The sequence below is a fragment of the Dicentrarchus labrax genome, unplaced genomic scaffold (assembly GCF_905237075.1).
Source record: "Dicentrarchus labrax unplaced genomic scaffold, dlabrax2021, whole genome shotgun sequence".
NCBI lineage: Eukaryota > Metazoa > Chordata > Actinopteri > Moronidae > Dicentrarchus > Dicentrarchus labrax.
The window spans coordinates 12,895,978-12,919,442 of NW_026136704.1; the positions used below are offsets into that span (position 1 = coordinate 12,895,978).

Here is a 23,465-nt window from a genome sequence, read left to right on the forward strand (position 1 = left end):
ACTCCCATCTTGCTCAACAGATTGCTAGCAAAAGCAACAGTCAGCCACATGCCTTACACATGCTTCTGAGAGAGGAGGCGATCCTCATGCCACTGCCGATGATGACTGCTTCTCTTCCACTGTTACGGAAGACAAAGGGGAGCATTGTGCATGTTGTAGACAGCATCCACCTTTATTGACTTAGGTAAGCACTGCTGTTACTCCTGCACTCAACATTTAGAAATAACTTCCTCTGTCATGACAGAAATGAGGGTGAAACAACGTGAGTTACGCCCACTCCCCATCTCGCATAAGCCCCCGCTAACTACCTGAGCGTACACTAAGCTGACAGGTGAAGGTGCGCGACGGATGTCTTAGTGGGTGCGGGGGAGGGGCTGGCTCGGGTTGACACCCCTCCACTCCTGTGACCTGCAGCTGAACTTGGACCTGTGAGAAAATAACAGGTTCTCCAATTAGGCCGGCTGTTTTTCACCTCGCCACACAACAATTAGCCCAGAGGAGCTCACCAGCCTGTGGAGACTTGCGAAGTGCAGTTCCTCGCAGACCTGCCACCCTGCCTGCCAGCCAATGCCTCTGTTTTCACTGGGATGTTTAATAGGAAAATGTTTGCACTTGTTCATTGCAATTAACACAGAGACAGTGTATCTAATCCAAAAGTTATTTTAGTTTAAGCAGTTGGCGAGGCACAGCTCATTCTGCATAAATCTGGCAAGCGACAAGCCCAGCTCCGAATAATCAAAGTTTATTCAAAACAAATAGCTACTATATAAGCTAGCAGTTGTCAGAATAACTTCTCATTGTCATAACACAAGTTGTGTTCCTCATGCCTTTAACCAGGCAGTTGTAAGCAGTTATTCAGTATAGTTTAAACAGTGGGGACAATTTAAGGTTAATGAGTAATATGACAACATTGAAAGCCTTGCATTGTTTGTAGGACTTTTTGTTTGTTTGACACACTTTTCAAGGCTTATTTTACACATTGTACATATTTCAGTTACAAAATGTATACTGTTGAATCCTTAATTTGTAAAATTATAATCATTGTGCATTGTTCCTGACAGTAAATGTAAATTAAATCCAATTCTTATATGTTCATATTCACATTTGTTGAAATCACATTCACTAATTATGCTGTAATTATAGTTATGCTGCTAATTAGGCTGAAACAGAAACTCAGAAATAGATTAAAAAGAAATAAAAATAATTAACAAAAATTCTACTTCAACTAGTATGTATTGCACAGGTTTTTAATGAGAAAATGATATATAAGGAAAGGTTTGCTGCTCAAAGTCCTATACTTCACCAATATAGCACAGAACAACGTAGAAAACAGTTCTGACAAACTTGACGTGTATTTACTAAGCCTGCATAGTAGTAAAATGTTCAATCATACTTCCAAGAAGTGTGGGGGCTTCTGCTGTTGAATGCACACACAAATGAAGCATACTTAGAATGTTTACATAAGGCGTTAAAGCACAGTACACATTACTCAACGCTAACTTGTGCTGTTTGCTTTAGAAACCATCCATGTCCGGTATCAGGCACTAAAAATACACTTTAGGCTGTTCTTCGCTCGCTCAGGGTCACAGAGGAGCCCTTAGGTGTACTATAGGCCATCTTGTTTGCTGTACAGATAAAGATGATAAATGTCACAATACAGAGTGCTTAAATGCTTTGTTCTCTTGAATGTGATTTATGGCAAACTTTGACTACGGCTAATACGCCTTCAAAAGCTTCCTCAGTAATGGATCTGCTTGAACTTCAACCTGCCAGGGCTACTGTAACTGTTTGATTTACACACACTTAGCATGACGTGACAGTACATCTGAAAATCACTTGGAGAGTTATAGTAAAGGATCCTGTCAGTGACTTTAATTTGTTGTTGGACTGTAATCATTAGACACACACCAAAACAAACAAGCAAAAATGTGTTGCATATGCAGAGTAGCAAAATCAGTGTGATGCATTTGACATTTGAGGTTTAATCCAGTGATGAGAATATACATTAGAAACAGGAGTGTATCGACCAAAGCTCAAAGCAATTGCACCAAATAATAAATACCAAGTAGAATTTAAATGACTGCTATTTTATTAAGTGCATTTAAATACATAAACACACTCTTGTATATAGTAAAAATGATTGTACACAAACCTAAAAAAAACTGCAAACAAGCTTACCAAACAAGCATTATTTACATCAGAAAAATACTGCACTTTCCATATGAAACAATAACAAATAAAAATAAATCTGTATAATTCAAAAAGTGAAACTCTTTAATTACAAATCTTTGAAAGGGTAGAAGGCATTTTCGGAAGGGTATAGAGAAGTCAGTAACAGGCAGTTGAAGACAGTGTTATGTTAATGCAAGTCGAACATACTGATTGGGGTACTCATGCAAAGCCTGCAGGCTGAAAACGTCTTTGAGATTTTAAATGTTCAGCCTTTGCCGTGCATCTTTGGCACAGGCTATGATTTACTCCCTCAGAGAATCTCTGACAGCTTAAAGAGTCTTACTGGCCTCATGGCAGAAAGCAGAGTCATCCCGACTCCCATGAAAGAAGAAAAAAGATCAGGGACGGCAATAACATTATACATACAAACTATTTTAATCCAATTTAAAACAGCAGTTAAAAATACTGTTTTACATATATATCCGAAAGACCATATATTTTATACTTTATACACATTTCTACAGTATAATACAGAGTATGGCTTGGCAGAAATATTGATTTTCAGATTGAAAAAATAAAAATGCAAGCTTTAACGACCAAATAATTAACACATTTGCGCCTTAAAGCTGTAGAAGAACTCCAATCTATGCATTGTGTTCTTTTCTAAACTCTGTCTCCAAAAACAGCACTTGTAATCGAAAATCACTGTAAAAAATATACTTGCATTTGATAGTTATTTTATCAGCACTTTAAAAGCTTTCCTCTGAGACCGACAAGGCACTGTAGCCATTTGATAGTATAGTTTTTGGCAGTGAAGTGATTTATAATACATAGAGACATAGAGACAATACAGTAAGGCAAATCTTGATATTTTGGCACATGCATTATGTGAGGCAGCTTGGAGGATCAGTGGTGTGTGTGATGTTTCATGGTTATAATGCACAGTAAATTGATGCATGAGACGTGTTTTGCTTTGACTGACCTGCTTGGATTTGACAGATTTACACTCCTTATACCAGCGACCTGCTCAAATACAGTATTTAAAGGCCACATTTTTACCAGTACAATCAGTGTCTACGCACTTTAGCTCTTTGTATGGTACACTTTTCCAATACACAAAAAATAAAAGGCTACATTTGGTAAAGATTGGATGCCACCAATATGTTTCCAGCCAAATTCCTAAAGCAAATGGCTCTAAACACCACACAGGCTTTTTACAGTGATCCTGAGGCACTATTTGTTTTCAGGTTGGCATTAGTCTTTGGTTGTGTTGTTCTTGCTTAGCTGGCTGCGTGAGTCTCTGACTGCATCAGTAGCGGCAGCTCTCGCTCGGATCCCTCCATCGCAGCGGCTGCATTGTGAGTTTCTGAACTGAGATCTTCAGGTTCAAGCTGAGATGCCTCTCCTCCCTGAGCCAGCGCCACTTTCTCGGCCGCCCTCTTCATCCTCTCCTCTGCCTCCATCTTCATCCTTCGCTCTTCAGCTTCTATTTCCTCCGTGGTGGGAATGGAGTTCTTCTTGGGTCTTCCCTTGGGCTTAGTCGGGGCCTCGTGACCTCCTTTGAGCACCTAGAATAACACACAGACCATCTTAGTGGACTCCTCTGGTAATAAATGGCAGCAGCAGTCGAAGGTAACGCTTGCTATTATAGTAATTAAGAGAAGATGTATTGCTTCTGGCTGCCCCTTGTGCACTCATTCATCTTTAACGATTTCAGGTCTTTTTTTGTTCTCTGAGTTGTTGACCCTTCTACAAAAGTGTTTGCTCTCACTGCTGTCATCATCAGTCACACCTCACACCACACCCTTTCCTCCTGCCATACTGCTGCCTAGTATTGGCTTCTCTTACCATTATAGTGCAAATAAGCATTACATGAAACAATTAGTCATCTGTAAAAATCTAATCTAAATCTATTTTTTCCCCTACGTCCTTCCAATTATTGTTGCCTCTTACCATTTTCTTCCACTTCATGCGCCGGTTTTGATACCAAGTCTTCACCTGGAGCTGTGTGAGACCAAGTGACTGGGCCAGGTCTAACCTGCAAAATCACAAACAAAACAAACTGCACATCAGATGGACATTTCATATGCTGTAAACTGGAAAAGCACCAGGTAGAATCAGTCTCTTTTCTTGTCTGTTTCTCCCACTGACAGGAAAATATATAAATTATAACATATAATTACACTAATCATGGCTTTTACCTTTCCACCAAGTATATAATGCAGCCTTCAGCCTAGAAGTTGCCAGCATTGCACGCCTAAGTACAGTATAAAACCTCTCTCATACTGTTAACTCTGTCTTTGAATCTCACATCAAAGCTGATTTGCTATTAGCCTGAGTTTGAAACTGTGCACCTGCAGGTCAGGAAACACTGTTCGAAACATCTGTACCAAGATCAGTAATCCAATCACAGCACTTGTAGCAGGACGATTGGGGCTGTTGAAATACTGAATGCATCCACCACATGTGTTGATCCATGACTAATAGGGCTATTGGTTGGTGCGTAATGTGATACCTCAGGAAGGGACAGATAAAGTGAACAAGGCATCCGTTTGTGAAGGAAAGGCGCAGTTATCTGGGTTTTTTAAAACGAGATTTCCTCTTCCCTGCTCTTCTCAAAGTCTTAAAGAGTCAGATGAAGGGATTCTCACCCCCACCACCCGTCAATGAAAGGAACTGACTTTCATTTGATGGTGAAAGTGGAAGCCGAGAAAGAGAACAGGCATGAACAGAATCTAAAAAGCAGAGCAAAAACAAGCCCCTGAGATTCATGGGATTGTCTGCATAACCTTAAACCTTACATAAAGGGTGTGTGTGTGGTTTTGTGTGTGTGTGTCTCAAAAAACACCAGACACACAGACAATCAAGCTGTCTGTCAGACTTCACTAGCATACGTGCCGCAGTCTACAGCAGTTCAACAACTAGAGGCAAGGAAAAGTAATTGCAGAAAAGGAAAACACCACACCTATTTATGGTCATTAGTTCTCAATGGAGAGAAACCACACACTCACAGCAATAGAGACAGTATTTGAGTTACTCCCTCCGGGCTACTGTAAGAGCGCCATTTTGTTCCATTCTCACACCTTTTACAGGGGAATCTTGGGTGTAACTGAAACAATAATGATGATGATGACAGTGAGGATTATAAAGGCTCTAATTATCATAATTGGACGGTGCATAAAATCATTATTGCAATCTGCTATAAATAATTAAAAGATTTTTTCAGGGATATTTTCGGTTTTGGTTCCTCCCGCCCCCTCTCTTAAACTCAATTCAAGACCGCAGAGGTTCCAAGCCAAAAAGAGGGAGAGAAAAGTTCAGTTATCTTTGGATCACAACAAACCAAAGTGAGGAGCACGCCACACCTTTGATGTGGGGCTTTGAAGGGGGATTTTCTCTGTTGATGTTTTTCCGCCAGCTGGGTATTTAATTAATTTTCAACACAGTGTCAGAATTGGATATTTTGACAGGACACAGTATTTTGGCACAGCAATCTGTTAGGGTGGTTGGTTTTGATCACTGAGTTGTGCTCAGCCTCGGGGCTTCTGCTTCAAGATGAGGCATGGCATCTTTCCAACAGCTCCAGGCAAGTCAAGATGTGATATATTTAATAATGCATCGTGGGAGTTTTCCCCACGGATTGGATGTAAATGGAATGACAAATAAATCTGGTTTACTTCAAATATGCTAATGTATTAGGTTAGATGTGGTAAGCAGACGCACTGCAAAGAGGATACAATGTTTGAGACATCTGTGTGGAAATTTTGCATGTCTAAATGCATAAACATACTGTACAGGAAGCCAGTTGTTTAGGTTTTCAATGATCACTGATTTACTTTCAATATGTAAAAATATGAGTAAGAGGGTACAAACATCCAATCTCTACTTAATGCAAAGGTTCACAAGCAGTTTGAAATTCCTACTGCGCATGTGAAAGAGAGCTTTTTACATCATATATGGTTTAATACTATTCTGAGTTATAATGGAAAAATAGCCCGCAGGCCAAATATAAAAGCGAGGCGTACAATAAAACTGGAAAATATAGTCTAACCTCATGTCAGGTCCCAAAAATGACCCGCAGAGTGGAACTTAAGACACAGATATTAACATGTAGATTACTTCATCTGATTGTAGAAAGCAAAATGTTCTTTATATACACCTGCACATGTGTGAAATGATTGGCAGTAAATCAGTGTATTACATTTATGTTTGCTTGTGTTGGCCACTGTCCCTCTTTTCTTGAACAAGGCAGTGTTTCTTTGTTGGTGCTTTTTTTTTTTGCAGTTGGAAAGCTCAGGGTTAAAACGTTACTCTTGTCTCAACTAGAATGCTGAGGTAATGCTCTGGCTTAGACAAATTCACATTACATGAGACATTCCCCACAGGATAAATCAAAAATTATGATGTTAGGTTAACCACTGCTTGATAATTGCAGTTGTGGCTTTGTGAATGTGCGTGCGTCTGCGTGCATGTACTGTACTTTCGACTGTGCTGTATGCCAGGTATGTACGTTATCAAAATGAGTGACACTTTTATGACTCTGGTCGCTTTTTTACATCTGTGAAAATAGAGAGGCCTATTAGTTACCTTTAACTTATCAGTGGTTTGCTTTATTTTATGTAACCTAGTCACAAAATCATTTTTGGTAGCTATGAGGGTAGCAGACATGATTTACCTTTTTTTATTTAAATGCTTTTATGTGGTTTGTGTGTGTGCATGCATGTGTTTACTGCCATCCTGATCTACCTCAACCCATCCAATCAGACATGAGATTCTCAACTGCACTGACCTATCAGGTGTGGACAAGTACTTCTGCTTCTGGAACTTCTTCTCCAGGCCCATCAGCTGCAGCTCAGTGAAGATGGTGCGGCTGCGACGCGGCTTCTTCAGGCGGGGCGTGCTGCGCTCCGTGTCTGACTCGCTGCTGATGCTGAGGGGCGTCTGGCTGGGCGAGGGCTCGGAGCCTCGCAGATGCTGCGGGGAGAGCAAGGGCAGGTGCGAGGGGACCCCTCCCTGAGATGACACCTGGGGGTGGTGGGGGGGCTGCCGTGTGATCACTGAGAGGAGAGGGTAGGCACGTAGTGATGAGGAGCCTGGAAGAGCAGAGACAGTGCGTCAGATGACAGAAACAGAGAACTGCAATAAAGTCCAGTGGAAACACAAAAAGAGGAGAAAGATTATTCTTTTGAATCACTGAGTTTTTAGTGAGCTCTTATGTGCTTCTCAGTCCCGTTGGTTGTACCATTATCGACCGCCTGTAATTGCTTAGACAGGTTCATTTTTAATTGCCCTGTGTTTGCTGTGAAAAGTGTTTTGCTTTTGACCTTCTCCATGTAGAGGGCTGTGATCCCAATGACGCAGACTGTGTTTTACACCGCTCCTCTGAACCCTTCAAATGAATGATTATTTTTCAGAGGTTGTTAAATACTGACTGGCTTCCCAACACAAAACCACATGCACACACTGAGCCTGACAGCATGATGTACACGCAGAGACACACACACATTCAGACACAGAATGAGCTGTAATAAAATCAAACTAAATCAAACACTGCTCAGCTAATAAACTTTTCCCCGCTCTCTTGCAATCTCTCTCACTTTTACACATGCGCGCGGTCATATACACACACATTTTTGCTCTTTATCAGCACAGACAGAAGCAGCAAGACGCCAGAATCAATAAAAAGTAACACTTGTCTGGAGCCGACACTGGAGCGAAGGAGGGCAGGAGGTTGGCCGAGAGGGATGTCGTGGGTCAACCAAAGTGAATATGATATCTGCCGGGAAAATCCTCATGGCTTCAAATATAAAACCAACCCCTTAACCAAAATTTACAGTCCAACTGAGCAACGGTGCAGATTGTAATGCATGGGCTCATAAGGAGCAGCAGGAAGGACACAGGGGGGATTATGGGAGTAGACGTGGGAGATATAGAGGGAGATAAAAAGCTGAAACTGAGCAGAGAAAATGGGAGGTTGTCACACACCAACACACACTGCATGTGTGTTCCAGGTTGTCTGTGGTAGATCTGTCTCCTTAATCTCTAGACACACACACACACACACATATACACAATGCCCACAGGAGACATGAAGGCAGACAGTGATTTTTTTTTTATTGCTGTTCCTTGATTGTTTTCTTTTCGTTAAGGTCAGTCAGAAAATATGGATTTCATGAAAATGTGTGGGAAAGAAAAAGAGGAGAACACTCACAAAGAAGGTAGGTCATGCCTACTTTTATAATCTTACAGGATAGTAAGATGTGCATTCAGTTGCTTAAACATATAAATTGCACAAATCCACAATAAACCTCACTATTAGATGTAAGTCAAGCATGGAGAGCATAAGTATTGCGTACAAGTACACATACAGGTAGGTACAGTTGCTCTATACACGCATACAGACACACACACATACACACACACCAGACACTGCCTTGGGCTCATCATGACATCATGGCAAGGCGCTGAGGTCATCACTAATCCTCCAACGTGAGATTGCTGCTATTGCAACAGGTCTAGACAAGTAGACCTCTTTTCTCTAGTTGCATGCTATGTTATACATGTTCATTTCAACTGCTCTCACTTTTTCTCTCTGCAAATCAGATCCGTACAAATGTCAGATTTTCTGATATCAGAGAGTGGCACAAAAATTGAAGGGGAAGTGTCACTCATCATTCAGAATGGGTGGAAAACATCTCACTTTGTCTTTGTGATTGTCAGGAAATCTCTTGTCAGCAGAGAGCTTGAAGTTGTCTCCGGACAGTCCCTCGGAGGGAGGGAGAAAGAAGAAAGAAGAGAGAGAGCTCACAGAGGGAAATGTCAGCCCTCGTGGTGACTTTCCACAGACAGCGAAGCCGTCTCTCTGACATGTTGTTGACAAGTGCCAGTGTCCTGTCAATAGTCTACAAATAAACTGTTTGAGTAGCTGCAAGAGCACAACTCAGCCCCATGCAAAAGCACAGTGATACTCTTGATAATCACAGTCGGAATGTAGGGACTGGCACAAGTGCTTATGGTAACCATTACAGAAGACATACCTGCTAAGAATAGATCAAGAAGAGTCGTTTGTTCAGCATTCCTTTTAATACCAACAATTTGCTCTATTGATGGTGTGGTTGTTATTACTATTACATGATTCTTAATAAATTTACCATGTTTTTAATATATAATAATTTCCATTAAGTGAAGGAGGGATTTCTATTTTTACAACGACGTCAAGCAGAAACTTTCAGAAGGTATACACTATTGCCCGCCCCAGCCTGCTCCTTATCATAACATCTACACTTCTTCTCTCACTCGTTTTTGTCAATGGGATGTTGAAATGGATGATTCATTGCTTAGCTATGACAAGTGTACGTGCACTTTTGCACAGGTTTTGAGTATAAACTGTTCGACAGCTAGAGATCTGCTCAGTTAAATGGTTTTTGTGTTTTTGGCCTTGGACATCAAACATTGTCGGGGTGGGGAGGGCAACAGACCATGCAGCTTCTTTATCTGTCCTACCTCATTGCTTTAATTAGAATCATTCACCTTCAGGAAATGACAGATTGGAGCAATTAAATGCCAGTTTTCAACAAATGGTAAAAGGAAGGTGTCAAGAGCGTCTTGTTGAGTTTAATTGTCGTACTATTTTCCCAGGCACACTGACAAACCTTACCAGCAGAAGCTGTACGCCTAACAAAAAGTGTTACATCTTAATCTGAAAACTGATAGCTGACTCAGCCTGTAGCATAAACTACTTTTAGAACTGATTTATCACTGATCTCTTGTCGAGATAGACAAATCTGATGGCTGTGTGGTTGTGCAAAAATGACAGGGAGATGACAGGCCATCAAATATTATCCCTAACTGAAGATGGAATATGTGTGGTGCATTTTGTCTTTGTGTGCGCATACTTGCCTCTATGTGTTGACATGGGTGTAATCAACCTTCTCAAGCCCGCTTTATGCTTAATGGGAGACTTTATTGTCTGCAACGGATTAGGGTTTAAGATGGGATAAAAACCCTTTTTGCTCACTTGGATTTCTTCAATAAGCCCTCAGCCGGTACCAGACCAGTACACAGCAGCCCTCAGGCTGAACACACTCCTGCCTTTTTTTTGTTTTCTTTTTTCATCATGCTGTCAGGTGAGATTACACCACAGTTGATCTTAATCTCTCTCACCTCTTCCAGAAAACACCACTAAAAGCCCTTCCCTGGGTCCTGCTGAGAGATGGGACTCCAAATGAAATATTGTAACCTGCCATTACGTTGTTCACTGTTCAGCACCAGGTCAGGGCTCATTCTCTCTGATCCTGCAACTGACAGGGAAGCATTAGCCACTTTTACTATACCTTTATTTCATTTCAGTTAAATACAAATTTTCTGAAAGTCACAATGAAGTGTCACAAGACAAAATGCCCAAGCAAGATTATGTCGGTATGTTTGATCAACACACCAGTGATAAACAATAAAAAAGCAACCAATTGATTTTTGATCAACCCCTTCAGGCAACAATATTGGCATCATTGTCTTTCAGCGGCCTCCGCTGGTAGCTGGAGGTTATAGCATCCCTTCCTAGGCAGAATGAAGAAGTCAACTTTCACTGTTAAGGGGCCATGCAGGGGCCAGCCGCCTCTCTTCGGCCCAGGACCTGTAAGCCTGCCAGCTTCTATATCAAGCACTAAAAGCCATTGATGTTGGGGAATATACTGTGTCTCACACCCCCGCAGCTACAAATAAGTGGTGGGCACAGTGTTCTGATATGCAGGGTGGGTTACTCTATCCATCCGAACAGAGGGGTGCCAGTCATAGTGCCCTCTAACATGCACCAATCCATATCAGAGGGATGAGGGAATTGCTTCCCCTATTTTTATCCACCCGCCACTGTCATCATCAAATTGCAGCGGCTATTATTTCAGACTTTAGAGCAATTATCCTAATGGTTACTAGAGTGTGCAGTAGCCTTTGAGTTGTTTGGATTCGTCTGGAATTACAATTAAGAATCAGTCAAGACGTTTTGTTTTGACAAGATGATATGTGTTGTTCCAACGGAGCTTTTGTCATACTATTTTGGTCATTTTCAGCAAGTGCAAGACAGCTTCTATCTCTATCTATCATGCAGAGAGATAGATAACCCTTACCATCTTACTGAAAGAGAAATGAAAGTGAGCACTACATGTACTCAAAAAAAATGGGAGGAAAGCAATTATCATTGAAAGAAGCCACTTGTTTCTACTCTATTTTTCCTTCAAACCTAGCAATCAAGAGAAATCAGTGAGCAGTAGAATTAATCTTATAAAGGGTTGTATGACTAACCACACTGTAAATGACATGTTTTTTTGTTTGTTTGTTAGCACAAATTGACTTTGTTCTAGGTCACATACATTTTGGTGTCATATTGAGTGCACTAACAAGATTCAATTTGCAAAAGTCCAGCAGCTGCAAAACTCATTAGGGAAGGCCTTTGGGCAGAACACAAGTATTAATCAAAGTAAATGAGACTAAATAGACTAAAGTTTTCTTTGATTCTAGCTTTTCTTTCTGTCACACTGTCTCACAGTCACTGTCAGTGACTTTTATGTGTAACTACAGCCACTTATCAATGCAGTCATCCATCAGCTTGCGCCCAACAAAAGCCCTGAAGCATCACTGACATTCACTCACTCTGTCTTTGATTTTCACTACACTAAGCAAATAAATGTCAAGCACAGAGTTAGGAAGGTGAAGTCAGGGGTGCAACTTAAGGAGGAAAGATGCATAAATTAATTTTGATTAATTTACTAAAAAAAACTTCAAACATGTAAGTAATATATTAAGGATGCTTCGTAATCATCACAAATATCAATATACCTATGTGCGCAGTTGTATGGACGGGGGGGTATGGTTTAAAGAAACTAATTACAACTTTATGGCACTACACAAATGTTCATTACACCAACACAACCGACAACACGGTGCAGACGTGTAATTCACCCGTCTGATATAGGATATAAACTTTTTTCACGGTAAATCCACATTTCCTGACCCATGCACAATTAAAATATATCCTCAAGTTTCAAATTCAAATTAAAAGTATATTGATAATGAAATTGATCTTATGCGTAAAAGTGTCACAACAACAAGTGTCATTTTCCCAAAATATATGCAAATGGTCATAAATGCCTTTCAGTTACTTTTTTAGATATTAGGCTAAATTCAATTTGCTTCTTTCATAATTAGTCAAAAGAAAAAGAAAGAAAGAAAGAAAGAAAGAAGTAACAGAGGCTGCTTACCCGAACACGAATGAAGAGGCTTCGGTCGTACAATGAGCGAAGGGCACACCGAGTAGAGAGAAAGTTTCTCAAAATAATCACAAGTCTCCTTTGAGAGGATCTCGTCAATCATGAAAGTCTTGTAGCGCCGCCTGGCAGCCTTCAGCTGCCCGGGGGAGGAGAGCCTCAACTCGGCTTGACAGTGCATGATCTGTCCCTGTGCGCCGCGCGCTGTCTTCGCTGAACAATAAGTTTGTTCGCTAATATCTAAGGTTCTGCAGGTTGAGCAGTGTGTTAAATGCGACTGCTTGAGTTCATGCGTTTAAATAACTCATTGTTTGTATTTCAAAAATGCAGTTTAGCTTTCCCTGAAGTGTCGTGGTGAAGATCAGTAGCCTTCAACTTGAGCTGCGCAGAGCGCCACACTGGTAATGAACTGACTGGGATGTGTGCTCACACCCACTGCTATATAAACCATCCCTGAACACATCTCTCTCCCTCGCTCTCTCGCTCTCTCTCTCTCTCTCTTTTACAAACACACTCATGTACTATATGGCCACCTCCCAAACACCCCCCCACCACCACCAAAAAACTTTCTTTTTACAGAATTACAACTTTTCAATTCGACTCTAAAAGTTGTATTTTTCGTCAATATCAATTATTTTCAGAATAAAAACTGATACAACCAATACAAATATATATGCTAAGTGTAGTATTATTATCAAAGTTTCAGATAAAACCAAAAGACCTCTGTAACTCTTCTGAGGTACTAACATAGTGCCATTTCTTAGTTACAAACGTCGAGACTTGACGTTAATTTGAGTGTAATCATTTGTCTTAATCAGTGTATTAATTTTGCTATTGATAAATCCATGTCTATTTTTTTTTTTATTCATTTAATTTAACCTATTTTATTCTAAGCTTGCTTTAGACATTACACAATCTAATCCATTCGATATTTTTCACTTTAGACTCCAACTGAAAAAGCCTGTTCCATATACCAATATACAGAGTTAAAGCAGCTGGGGTAACGAGTTTGATACTTCGTTCTTATTCTTAAACCCATAGTCATATCTAAAGGACTGTGTCCTGTGTCGAGAGTAGAAACTCCTACACCAACTTTGAAGACTTGCGCCAGTTTTGTCGGTTAAGGACTAAGAATGATAGATTAAACTGTTTAAACTGTTTTGATATCATATTTTAAAATTGTAGTAGTGTTAGTGGCTTATTAAATATAATACTAATAATAATAATAATAGGGTAATAATAATTGGCCAATAATAATAACAATAATAATAATAATAATATTAATACTTAATTGACGAAACAATATATAATTTCTTGTTGAAACAGTTCATTTCTTGTACAAGAAAAACGCAAGACACAAAAACAAAATTTAGAGGCTCCAGGAGCAAAAAGTAGCTAATCAGGCGGAACTGCGGTTAAAGGCCAGTCAGCAATGTCATTCTCTTTACAGATTTGCCAACAAACAAACAGACGCAGTTATAATTTAATAATAATGAACGGGCGCGGGCACATGGCATGAATTAAGGCACGCCGAATAAAACACATAATTGTCTTACAACATCCCTCAATTAAAAAACCGCGGAATACTGAATGGGTAAGGCACTTGTCATTCCTTTTTCACAAGTTGGCACAGAATAAGTTTGATTCAACGATAAAAAGAAAATGAAAAAGAAAACAAGGCCTATTATTTGTCAGTCAGATCAAACAGGCTGCGAGCTGATGAGTCTGACATTAATGTGAGGAAATACCTCACATACCGGCACCTTCAATTCCCCTCGGACAGGCTGGATCTCTGCACATGCTTCTCCCCTAACCATTTGTTAATTTACCATCGTTTTATTTTGCTATATTTTGCCTTTTGACGCTGTTTAGCCTATAGTAGGCTAGTGCAAAATTATGTTTTATTTATATTGTCTTTTAGATAATGCAGATTTGGGAGATTGGACATTTGTGTGAGAGACTCAGTAGAGGGTGTAATAAAAAGAGCCTGGCACATTTCTCTATTTTAAACGGTTGTAATTGAACTAACATTTTAAGGCGAATCATCACTGAGGGAAGCCGGTGCAGGTTAGGGTCGCAAGTAGCCTATAATGTCAGTGTCCTGAGGGGGGGGGGCGACTTGCATCGCAAGAATTGGAAATAAAGTGAACTCGCTGGCGGCTGCGGAGCCTCCGGAGCCGCCGCCGTGTTCAAAGAGCGGAGGATTATCAGGAGGAAATATGGGAGCTCTGCATGGGAAAGCTCGGGTTCTTTTCAGAGGTTTGATGACTTGATCAAAGAGGGGCAGATGAGAACAACTGCTGTGGAGCACATTTTACACTACTTCGGGTGGAGAGAGAAAATAATAGGATGTTAAAATGGAGCCTAACCTGTATAATTATAAACTAGAATTCATTAAAAAAAACTAACTGTCCTCATTTGATAGCTGTACTGTAAATCTTACTCTCATTATTTGATCTTGATTTTCTGCTCGGTTTTTACTGAAGAACGTGTATTCATGTAGCCTGTTTAATGGCATGTATTGCTTTCTACTATATATGGTCATTTTTCACCTCTTTTAAAGGAGGCTTAAATTGCATGGAAGGACAAAGACTACGGCCGGTTAAGTCAGACCTACTGTGGCACCCATGAACCCAACAACCTGACGGGGTGCCAAGATCCGAGGAATCACGGCTGCAGGCATCTTGACACTTGTGGTTTGAGTTGCAGGACTGCGAGAAAGGGAGTGTCTCTCTGGGTGTTTGGAAGTGGATCATTTCAGGAGACACGCTTCTATATAAGTCCACACAGCAGCGGCTACCGAGCGGCCTCTCTAATCCGCCCGCTCCAGGGCTGGAGACGCCAGGCAGATCAACCAATTAAAAGAGTTATGCCACAGCCAGAAGCGTAATAAGGGCCTTCCTAGTACTGACACCGAGCAGAGGATACTCTCTATTAGAGCGATCTGGGAGCATCAGGATGCAATCTGACACGAGGCAGATTACAGGCAAGACACAGAGCTTAGTGCGGTGGGTGCAAATGCACCTCCACTTTTGGACACTGGGAGTTTTATTGGGGGGGGGTTACGGTTGTCGATACAACGCCGGGGGGCTGCTGTTAGTGGCATAAGCACTTTCGGAAGGGTAGATTATGACCTCCACTCGGACATTAAGGGATTTGATCATCACTTTGTTGTAGGCGAGCCCGAGCAGTAACACACCGATGTATCGATGCTGAGAGGCTGATCAACACGAGGTGGGAAGGATCAAAGTGCTGCTAATTCTGGGACGGGACAATAGCGCACTTTATTCTCATCTGCAAGTTGACAGAAACCTGCGCCATTTACTAATTGGTGCTAAGACTCTTCTGATAAAAGAGAACCAGATATCGCTGTGTTCAACTCTGGTGAACAAGAGATAAACCGAAACATAATTGCATGCTGTAAAGTGAACGGGGTTGGGTGTCAAATCCATGTAAAGACTTGAAAGTATCCTAAATAGAAAGGTCAGATGCAGGAGCTGATCATGTGGCTCAGTTATATTTAACATCTTAATTGATTCAATAAAAGGATGTGTGGCGCCACCTGTAGATTACTTCATAACCCACTGCACAAGCCTATTAGTTACACGTGGGCCATTTATAGGTGCAGATAAGGCCAGTGTGTGCATGTGTAACGGCATGTAGCATCAACATACAATAGCTCACTTAGTCACATACACAAAGAGCTGTAAATAGCATATCTGAAGAGCAGCCAAGACCCAGGCATTTGTGCTGTGGCCAGATGAAAGACAACGCATCAATCAAATCAAAAGGAGCTTTATAATAATGAAAACGTTCATTTTAAAACAGTTTGTATTACACACTCAGAATAAAAAAATAAAATAAAGCCCATTTTCATAAAGAGCAAGGTCAACAAATCCTACATTAAGAAAGGATGGTGCCCTGTTCCAGTAAAAGTGGTGCTGGTGGATTCTTTAGCTGAAAATTTGTTCTTTTTTGCAAAGTACCTGAAGAATTTCTAAGAGCACCATTTAAAACTATTTGCATATTTCAAAACTTGCCAATATCAATTTTTTTTTTTTGGAAATACTTGTTTTTTTCCCCTCCCTTCATCTTTCAAATTGACTTGATATTTTTTTTCCTTGCTCTCATGACAATACAGTTCTTCCCCTCAAAAACATCTGTGAGGAAAAGCTCACATGATAGTGTACAAATTTAAAAACGCCTTAAAAGTAAACAAAAATGGCTCTAAGGCATAAGATATTAAATCTCCAAACTGGTAGGATCATGTACAAACAACCTGAGTATACATGTGAATTTGTCAACATAATACATGATCTTTTCTTTTTTTTTTTTAGAAAGCTCTTTACAAATTTGTGAAGAGTTAAAGTCTTTAAAGAAATCCTTTACGTGTCTCAGTACCGTCGCCATCTACTATCTTGGTGGCCTCGGCTGCCCCTGTTGTCATGATGCCTGCTGCCACCTCTGCCGTCATGGTGACGGTTGCCACTCCTGTCGTTCTGATGGTGATAGTTGTCCCGACTGTGGCCCTGTTGCTGATGACGTGCAGATGAACCGGAACTTGGTTCATCTGTGTAGCGTGGATTTCTGCCACCGCTGTTCACCTGTGACGGCTGATGCCGATAGGGGGCGTTATCGTGTTGCCTTGAGCCACCTCTGCCAGAATTTCCACCAGCAGGCGACTGCCTCTGCAGAGGCTTGGAAAAGCCACCATTCAACTGGTCATGCTGCTGCATGTGGAGCTGCCACATCATGTTGTTCATCTACGGATGAAAGGAAAAGACAGATAACAGGACCTGTGTTTTATACGGTTGACAGAAGTCACGCAGCTCGTTTCTGCTGCTGTTAAATTATACACTGTACACATTTCTTCATTTGTTGCTAAGGAACAGAGGCACTTTATAACTAAAAATAAGACAAGAGCAGGTCTTTATACCTCACATCCTAAATAGAGACATTCTGTCATGACTGCAGTGCTGGGTTATTATAAAAGTATTAAAAGGGTTACCATGACATTCTTCTGCAGGTTATCGGGAGATGAAAACGACCTCTGCATTTGGGGTGGAGGAGTATATGGTGGAGAACTGAACTGGATCGGGGTCCTGTAAGAAGAAGTTAAACCATTGTCAAATATTGTCTCTTCATAAAAAGGCAAGAGCAACAAGTCTACATAATGTCAGGTGCAGAGAGGGAGGGGGCCATTGGGAAAATAAGGGCTAAGATTCATAAACAGGAAATAAACCAAAAGCACTAATACATATGGGAATATTTGTGAAAAATGACACTATACACACTATACTTTCATATTGTTTTGATACATGTGATCCAACCACACAATTACCACCATGAAAGATCCATGGTCAAACATTTCTATAAAAAGAACCTGTTAATACGGGCAGACAAACATTCACATTTGCATTTTTCAAGCATGGCACATCCCTCTATCAAACAGGATGTACATTGGAAGAACCTGCAAATTAAGGGGCAATCTGGCAGATTATTGGATTAATATTCAGCATTTTACAGGTATCGCTTAAATTTTTTTCCCCTCCTTTTTTAATCTGATCGCAGATAAATTCATTTTAAAATGTACTGCTTTGGCTGTGATGCAGTCGCTGCCCTCTGTCTGCAGTCAACACTCTGGCTCAGTGTCCTGCCCACAACACTATCTGATTGGATACACACGAGTAATAGCATAATGAACACAGAAGGCTGCTGTTCCGTGCCCGTCTGTGTGGCACAGATGAGACTGGATCAGCTCCAGTGAATGAGCAGGGTTGTGTTTCCAAAGGAAGGCAGCAGATATTTCTTATTCTATAAAAACACCAGACTTATGATCTGTCTCTTTGATGACAAACCAGTTTCCACGTTGCGCCACTGAAAATTCCAGAATAATGCACTTGGAGTGATAACGTCATAAAATTAAGATTAATTAATACCACATAATTAATTCATCTAGCCACATGAGCTAGATATTACCAGTGCTGTATTAACCGCGGACATTTATCAAGATAATTTTTGTCTTCACTGTATCCAAGGAACAAAAATGTTTTTCATTGGTAAGAGAATAGTGCAAACATATGCAATGGAAAATCTGATTAACAGTCTATCAACACCTTTAGGAAGCCAAGTCTTACTGGGACTGGAATTTCAAGCAAATAATGTTGCAATAAGTGGATTGTTCATAAGTGAACTTAAGCCATTTTATTCCACAAGAAATTATTTTTAAAATACTAGCTACTCACTCAACTGTCCCCAAGCCTGCAGTGGAAATTAGTGACAATGACAACAGCACAGAGGGGCTTGGCAGCCATACCAATCATCATTACCATCTAATTAAGGCTTTCAATTCATACATTTGTTTTCCTGATCAGAAGTGATGGACTAACAAGGCAATGACTAGCTACACTCTGCTCCTGGTCGGTAGCAAGCAAACAAGATTTGTAGGCCCAGGCATCTCTTCAGTACTGTATAATAATGCTGTTTTGTCACATTTTTTTCCTTTTATAAAAAATACAATAACAGTTTAATTATGCAGCCCTATTGTATAGCAAAGTGATTTTATTATGTAGGAGATCATTTTTGCACTTTACACTGAAAAACAAAAAATAGAAAAAAGTAGTGACATTGTATTTGGCTAAATGCTGTTGAAAACATAGTAAGTAAAACTGAACACAGCCTTGTAATGAAAATAGAGCCGACTGCATTGACACACCTCTACCGTGTAGCAAAGGATATAATGATCTACCCTGGTTACCAGGTTAGTGATACCATAAAGATGGGGTAAAGTTGAATGTCCCTTGGTGTTGTCACTGCAGAGCGCTTTTTAAAAATGTTTAATCTTCTTTAGACAGTAAATTAAATAAAAATCTTGTGTTTTTTGACTACCAAGGGAGTCAGTTACATAATTGTTTACCATCAATAACAAAATTCCTATTTACAATTTGTTCTAAATGATACATGTAGACAAAGGTACATGCATTGAACAAGAAAGTTATTCTCTTCTATTAAGTATAATTCTAGTACAACAAATTGAAATATTTAAGCAACACAGTATGAAAGACTACATTACATTGGACTGATACTGTCTAATTTAACTCTAGGGTCAATACTTTTTCAGCAAATGCCTTACACAGGCACTGCTGCATGAAATTTGGCATGAAACATGGAAAGGATTGCACACCTCTTTATGTGCAAATACAGAACAGTCCAATCCTATTTCATGCAACATCTTTTGCCAGTGCTCCAATTTTTGTGCACCCGTGCACTGCCAAAAGCATGAAACAAATGCACTTCCAAGTAATATTCAATAAAGAGGAAGCATCTTCGGGAATGTGTTCAACACACACAGAAAGTGTGGTACCATTTACAAACATACAGTAGTGCCTCCAAATTATAAACTACTAAACAAACTAGGTTACTGAAAGGCTGCATTCACAGCCCAGCAAATTAGGAGTGAATTTATCATTACTGATATTACACTACCACATACTAATGCTGTAATATATTGCACCGATCAGCAGACTCTGGTTGGCTTCCAAGACATTTGGTAATTTTATTTTATTTTGCATTTTAAGATGCACCCAAGAACCACTATAGCCAGAGCTGTATCTGCATAGCTAGCAGGACACAGTGGTCTGTCCAGATTGAGGCTGGGAGGTAGAGAAGAGCCAGTAGCTGCTGTAATGTTACTGATGCAAGTTGTTGAAGAGACATTCTTACCTCTGACCATGGGGATTTGGGGTATTTGCAGGACTTGAGTTCTGTGAGTTCCCTGGACTGCTGCTATGACTGCTGCCTATGAGGGGGCAAAGGGAACAAAACACTGTTTATTAGTAAGGACAAAACAGTAAAAACACATTATGGCAACATGAGAAAATGATAACTAGTGTAATTTCCTACCATGTTTCTACTATTCACTCACCAGATGATACAGTAGTCTATACCATCTTGGTCCCAACAACTAGGGATGCCCCAATCATATTTTTACCACTTACCCCAATTGCACATTAGCCGATACAGATGTTTTTTTTTTTGTTTTTAATATAGCAGTAGCCAGGTCAATAAGTCACTTCAGTCAGGTCAGTATAGTTTGGCTGTTTTGTAGTGTATCGTTATTGGTATCTCCACAAAGGGGAAAGTGTAACCATGGCTACAAATGTGGAGGCGATGCAGGACTAGACTTCTCATTTCTGTCACGCAGACCTAACAATGTGTATTCGACTTGTGTTGGACCAGTTCAGTCAGTTGTCACTCTCTCTAAAACAAAGTGTGAATATGGTCTCTAGTTAGTCTGCAGTGTAGTTCAAACACTGAACCGACAAACCCGAGAACAGCAGAATCTAACAATAAGAAACGGATTAAAATAAACAAAGCAAAACGTCTTTCCCACCACAAATACTACAACACATAAAGCCTGTATACCACTACGAAAGGGGGCAACACTATAATTTTGACAGTTTAATCTTTTTTTTTACCAGTTGATGGTTTTTAATAATATCTGGTTGTAACATGTGTAGCAGCAGTCCACCACTGCCTGATTTTAAACACATTTGTTGTTTAACTGTGTAAATTAACGCATTAAGTCACACGTGATATTTGATTTAATGTTGAACAGGGCACCTCTACTTAATTATTAATAATACTTTGACTTGATAATTGTCCTTTTCTCTTCCAATTTACCAGACAACCTAAAATACATGTCTTGAACCAGAACAGAAACCCTCACGACAAGTTGTCAGAAACGTCGACCAGTGCAAAAACAAAAGTAAACCCACCCGATCTGAACTGCACATGAAGGGCTCTCCCATACAGCGACGTCCCGTTGATTAGCTGCATGGCGTACGGCGCCGACACCTCGTGTTTGTAAACGGCAAAACCAAATGTTTTCTGTTTCCCATCCGCGTCTTTGGGAATTTTGGTTTTGATGAGAGGTCCTGCCTGCAAAAACAAAAGTCAGTCCATGTTGACAGCCACACAACAACCAGCCAAAAGCTAACGGCACCTAGCTAGCGTTAGCTGCCCTACATGCGTCAAAAACACTTCTTAAAAACTGCCCACCGCCTGTGCACAACACACAGTGGGGGCATAACACTTATTGTGAGACTGTCCATTACTCGAAGACTTTACATGTTTAGGTCATTTCAACTAACACGCTTTCGATTTGTTAGCTATGCTATGCTATGCTATCCATACAGCTAACGTTAGCAGCAACATCACCTGAACAAACAGCTCGAATAAAAGCTCCTCCGTCACTCTCGAGTCTAAATTTCTTATGAAGAGCGTCCGGTCCGTTTCATCCTCTATTCCCATTGTAACCTATGTGAGCGGATGCTGGCTCTCTCCAGGAGGTGTGGATGCTATAATGTGTAGCGGAAATCAAACGCGCTGCGAAATTTAAACGGAAGGCCTCTGCTGTCGTAAATTGCAATCCCGGTAACCTGCCGTCGTGGTGAACAGCACCTACTTTACGACACCTACTTAGCTTTGCTTCCAGAATCGGGCCTGTGGTTAAACCGCAACGATAGAAACATTGGACAGGCTGTTTGTTATGTTGTGATACATGAAAGGTTTCATATATGGTGACGAAGATTTCTGGAAATGTCTACAATCTACAGTTTGACATGGCAACTTATTATTTTCATCATTAAGCTTCTAGGTGTGCACATTATCATCTCATTAACAATTCATCTCTTAGTTCATTTTTAGATGATGATCTACTGATGATTTAGATGGAACAGTTGGTTTAATCTATAAAACGTTGGAAAAAGTGCCATCACAGTTGTCCAGAATCCAAGCTGACATTTGAAAATGTCATGTTTTCTCTGCTGGTTTTAACTAACAGTCTAAAAGATGCACAAAGATAACCTACAATAAAGAGGAAATTGCAGAACATCATCATATTTGAGAAGCTGATTCTCTGAACCAGAGAATGGAATTATTTCTGGGTAAATGACTCAAACCATTAGCCCAATCGTTTATCAAAATTGTTGCAGATGATTTTCAGCTTACTGGCAAATTGATGAATTGGTGATTCCCTCCGTTCTGCTTTCTCATTTTCATTATGCTTCTTTCTTGAGAAGGAGCAGCACGGCCCAATTTTCACCTGTTCTATGGACTGTAGGATTACCTTGTTTAATGTTTTTATGTCCTTTTTTATGTGTAACCCATACTTTCCACTAACGTCTGTTTTAAGTCAAACCAATTTTCTAACTCTTACCTTAGCTAATATAAAGTCAGTCTTCTCTTATGTGGCTTATTCCGTTTCTTTGACTGCCTGGCTGTTGTACAAAGATAAGCTTTTCTGTTTTTTTTCTTACCCTATGGCTCACAGTGATTGGGTCAGTGACTCAAGCGCTTGGAACCAAGTGCTTCTGGTGCTGGCGACATCATTGAGTGTGGAGGTCAAGCGAGCACCCTGAGAGGCTTGACTTCCACCCTAATCAGATGGGCCTCTGTGTCCGTCCTCCATATTAATTAGATCAATTTAAACTGTAATGATTTTCTCCTTCATGCCTGGGAAACATCCTCACAGATTCTGGCCTGGTAAAGCTATAAGAGGAACGGGGCCGGCACATCAGCGACAATTTCAAGACTGCTCCTCTTTTACTTTTCTTGCTGTTTAATTTATGAAAGACCGGAGTGGACTGGATGCCATAGCCATTATAAAATAATCTACACCTTGCAGTCTCTATGACATATTTATTCCACGCAAGGTGCCGTTTCCATCACTTATATTACTCACATGGCAATAAACACTGCAATTTAACACCAAAATCTTGGCTGTCATCATGTCTTGTGGGACCTTTGCTGTTGTGCATAGTTGTTAACACTGGACATATTGGATGTATTGGCGTTTTCCCACAAAATGCTTATGATTTAAAATGCTGCAAGGTTGCAATGGAAGCAGTAAAAAAGCCTAAACCATAAAACCACACCTGTGCAGTATACTATTTGATGACTAAAGCCCTTGAATCTATTTTGGGTCCCTACATTGCCATTACCCCATACATCTCCCTGATGTATTTCCTCCTC

General features: G+C 40.4%; 2 protein-coding genes across 2 annotated transcripts; both read right to left on the reverse strand.

Annotated features, from left to right (window-relative positions):
- Nucleotides 1-2,071: 2,071 nt before the first annotated feature.
- On the reverse strand, nt 2,072-12,861 carry barx2 (BARX homeobox 2). The gene is made up of 4 exons (XM_051398729.1): nt 12,426-12,861; nt 6,962-7,265; nt 4,126-4,210; nt 2,072-3,740 (listed from the first exon to the last, which is right to left on the reverse strand). The coding sequence occupies exons 1-4, from the start codon at nt 12,610-12,612 to the stop codon at nt 3,453-3,455; spliced, it is 864 nt and encodes a 287-aa protein (XP_051254689.1). The 5' UTR covers nt 12,613-12,861; the 3' UTR covers nt 2,072-3,452.
- Nucleotides 12,862-16,210: 3,349 nt separating this feature from the next.
- On the reverse strand, nt 16,211-21,861 carry rbm7 (RNA binding motif protein 7). The gene is made up of 5 exons (XM_051398311.1): nt 21,651-21,861; nt 21,209-21,371; nt 20,154-20,229; nt 17,440-17,533; nt 16,211-17,194 (listed from the first exon to the last, which is right to left on the reverse strand). Exons 1-5 carry the CDS (start codon nt 21,741-21,743, stop codon nt 16,826-16,828), a joined length of 795 nt encoding a protein of 264 aa, XP_051254271.1. The 5' UTR covers nt 21,744-21,861; the 3' UTR covers nt 16,211-16,825.
- Nucleotides 21,862-23,465: the final 1,604 nt, after the last annotated feature.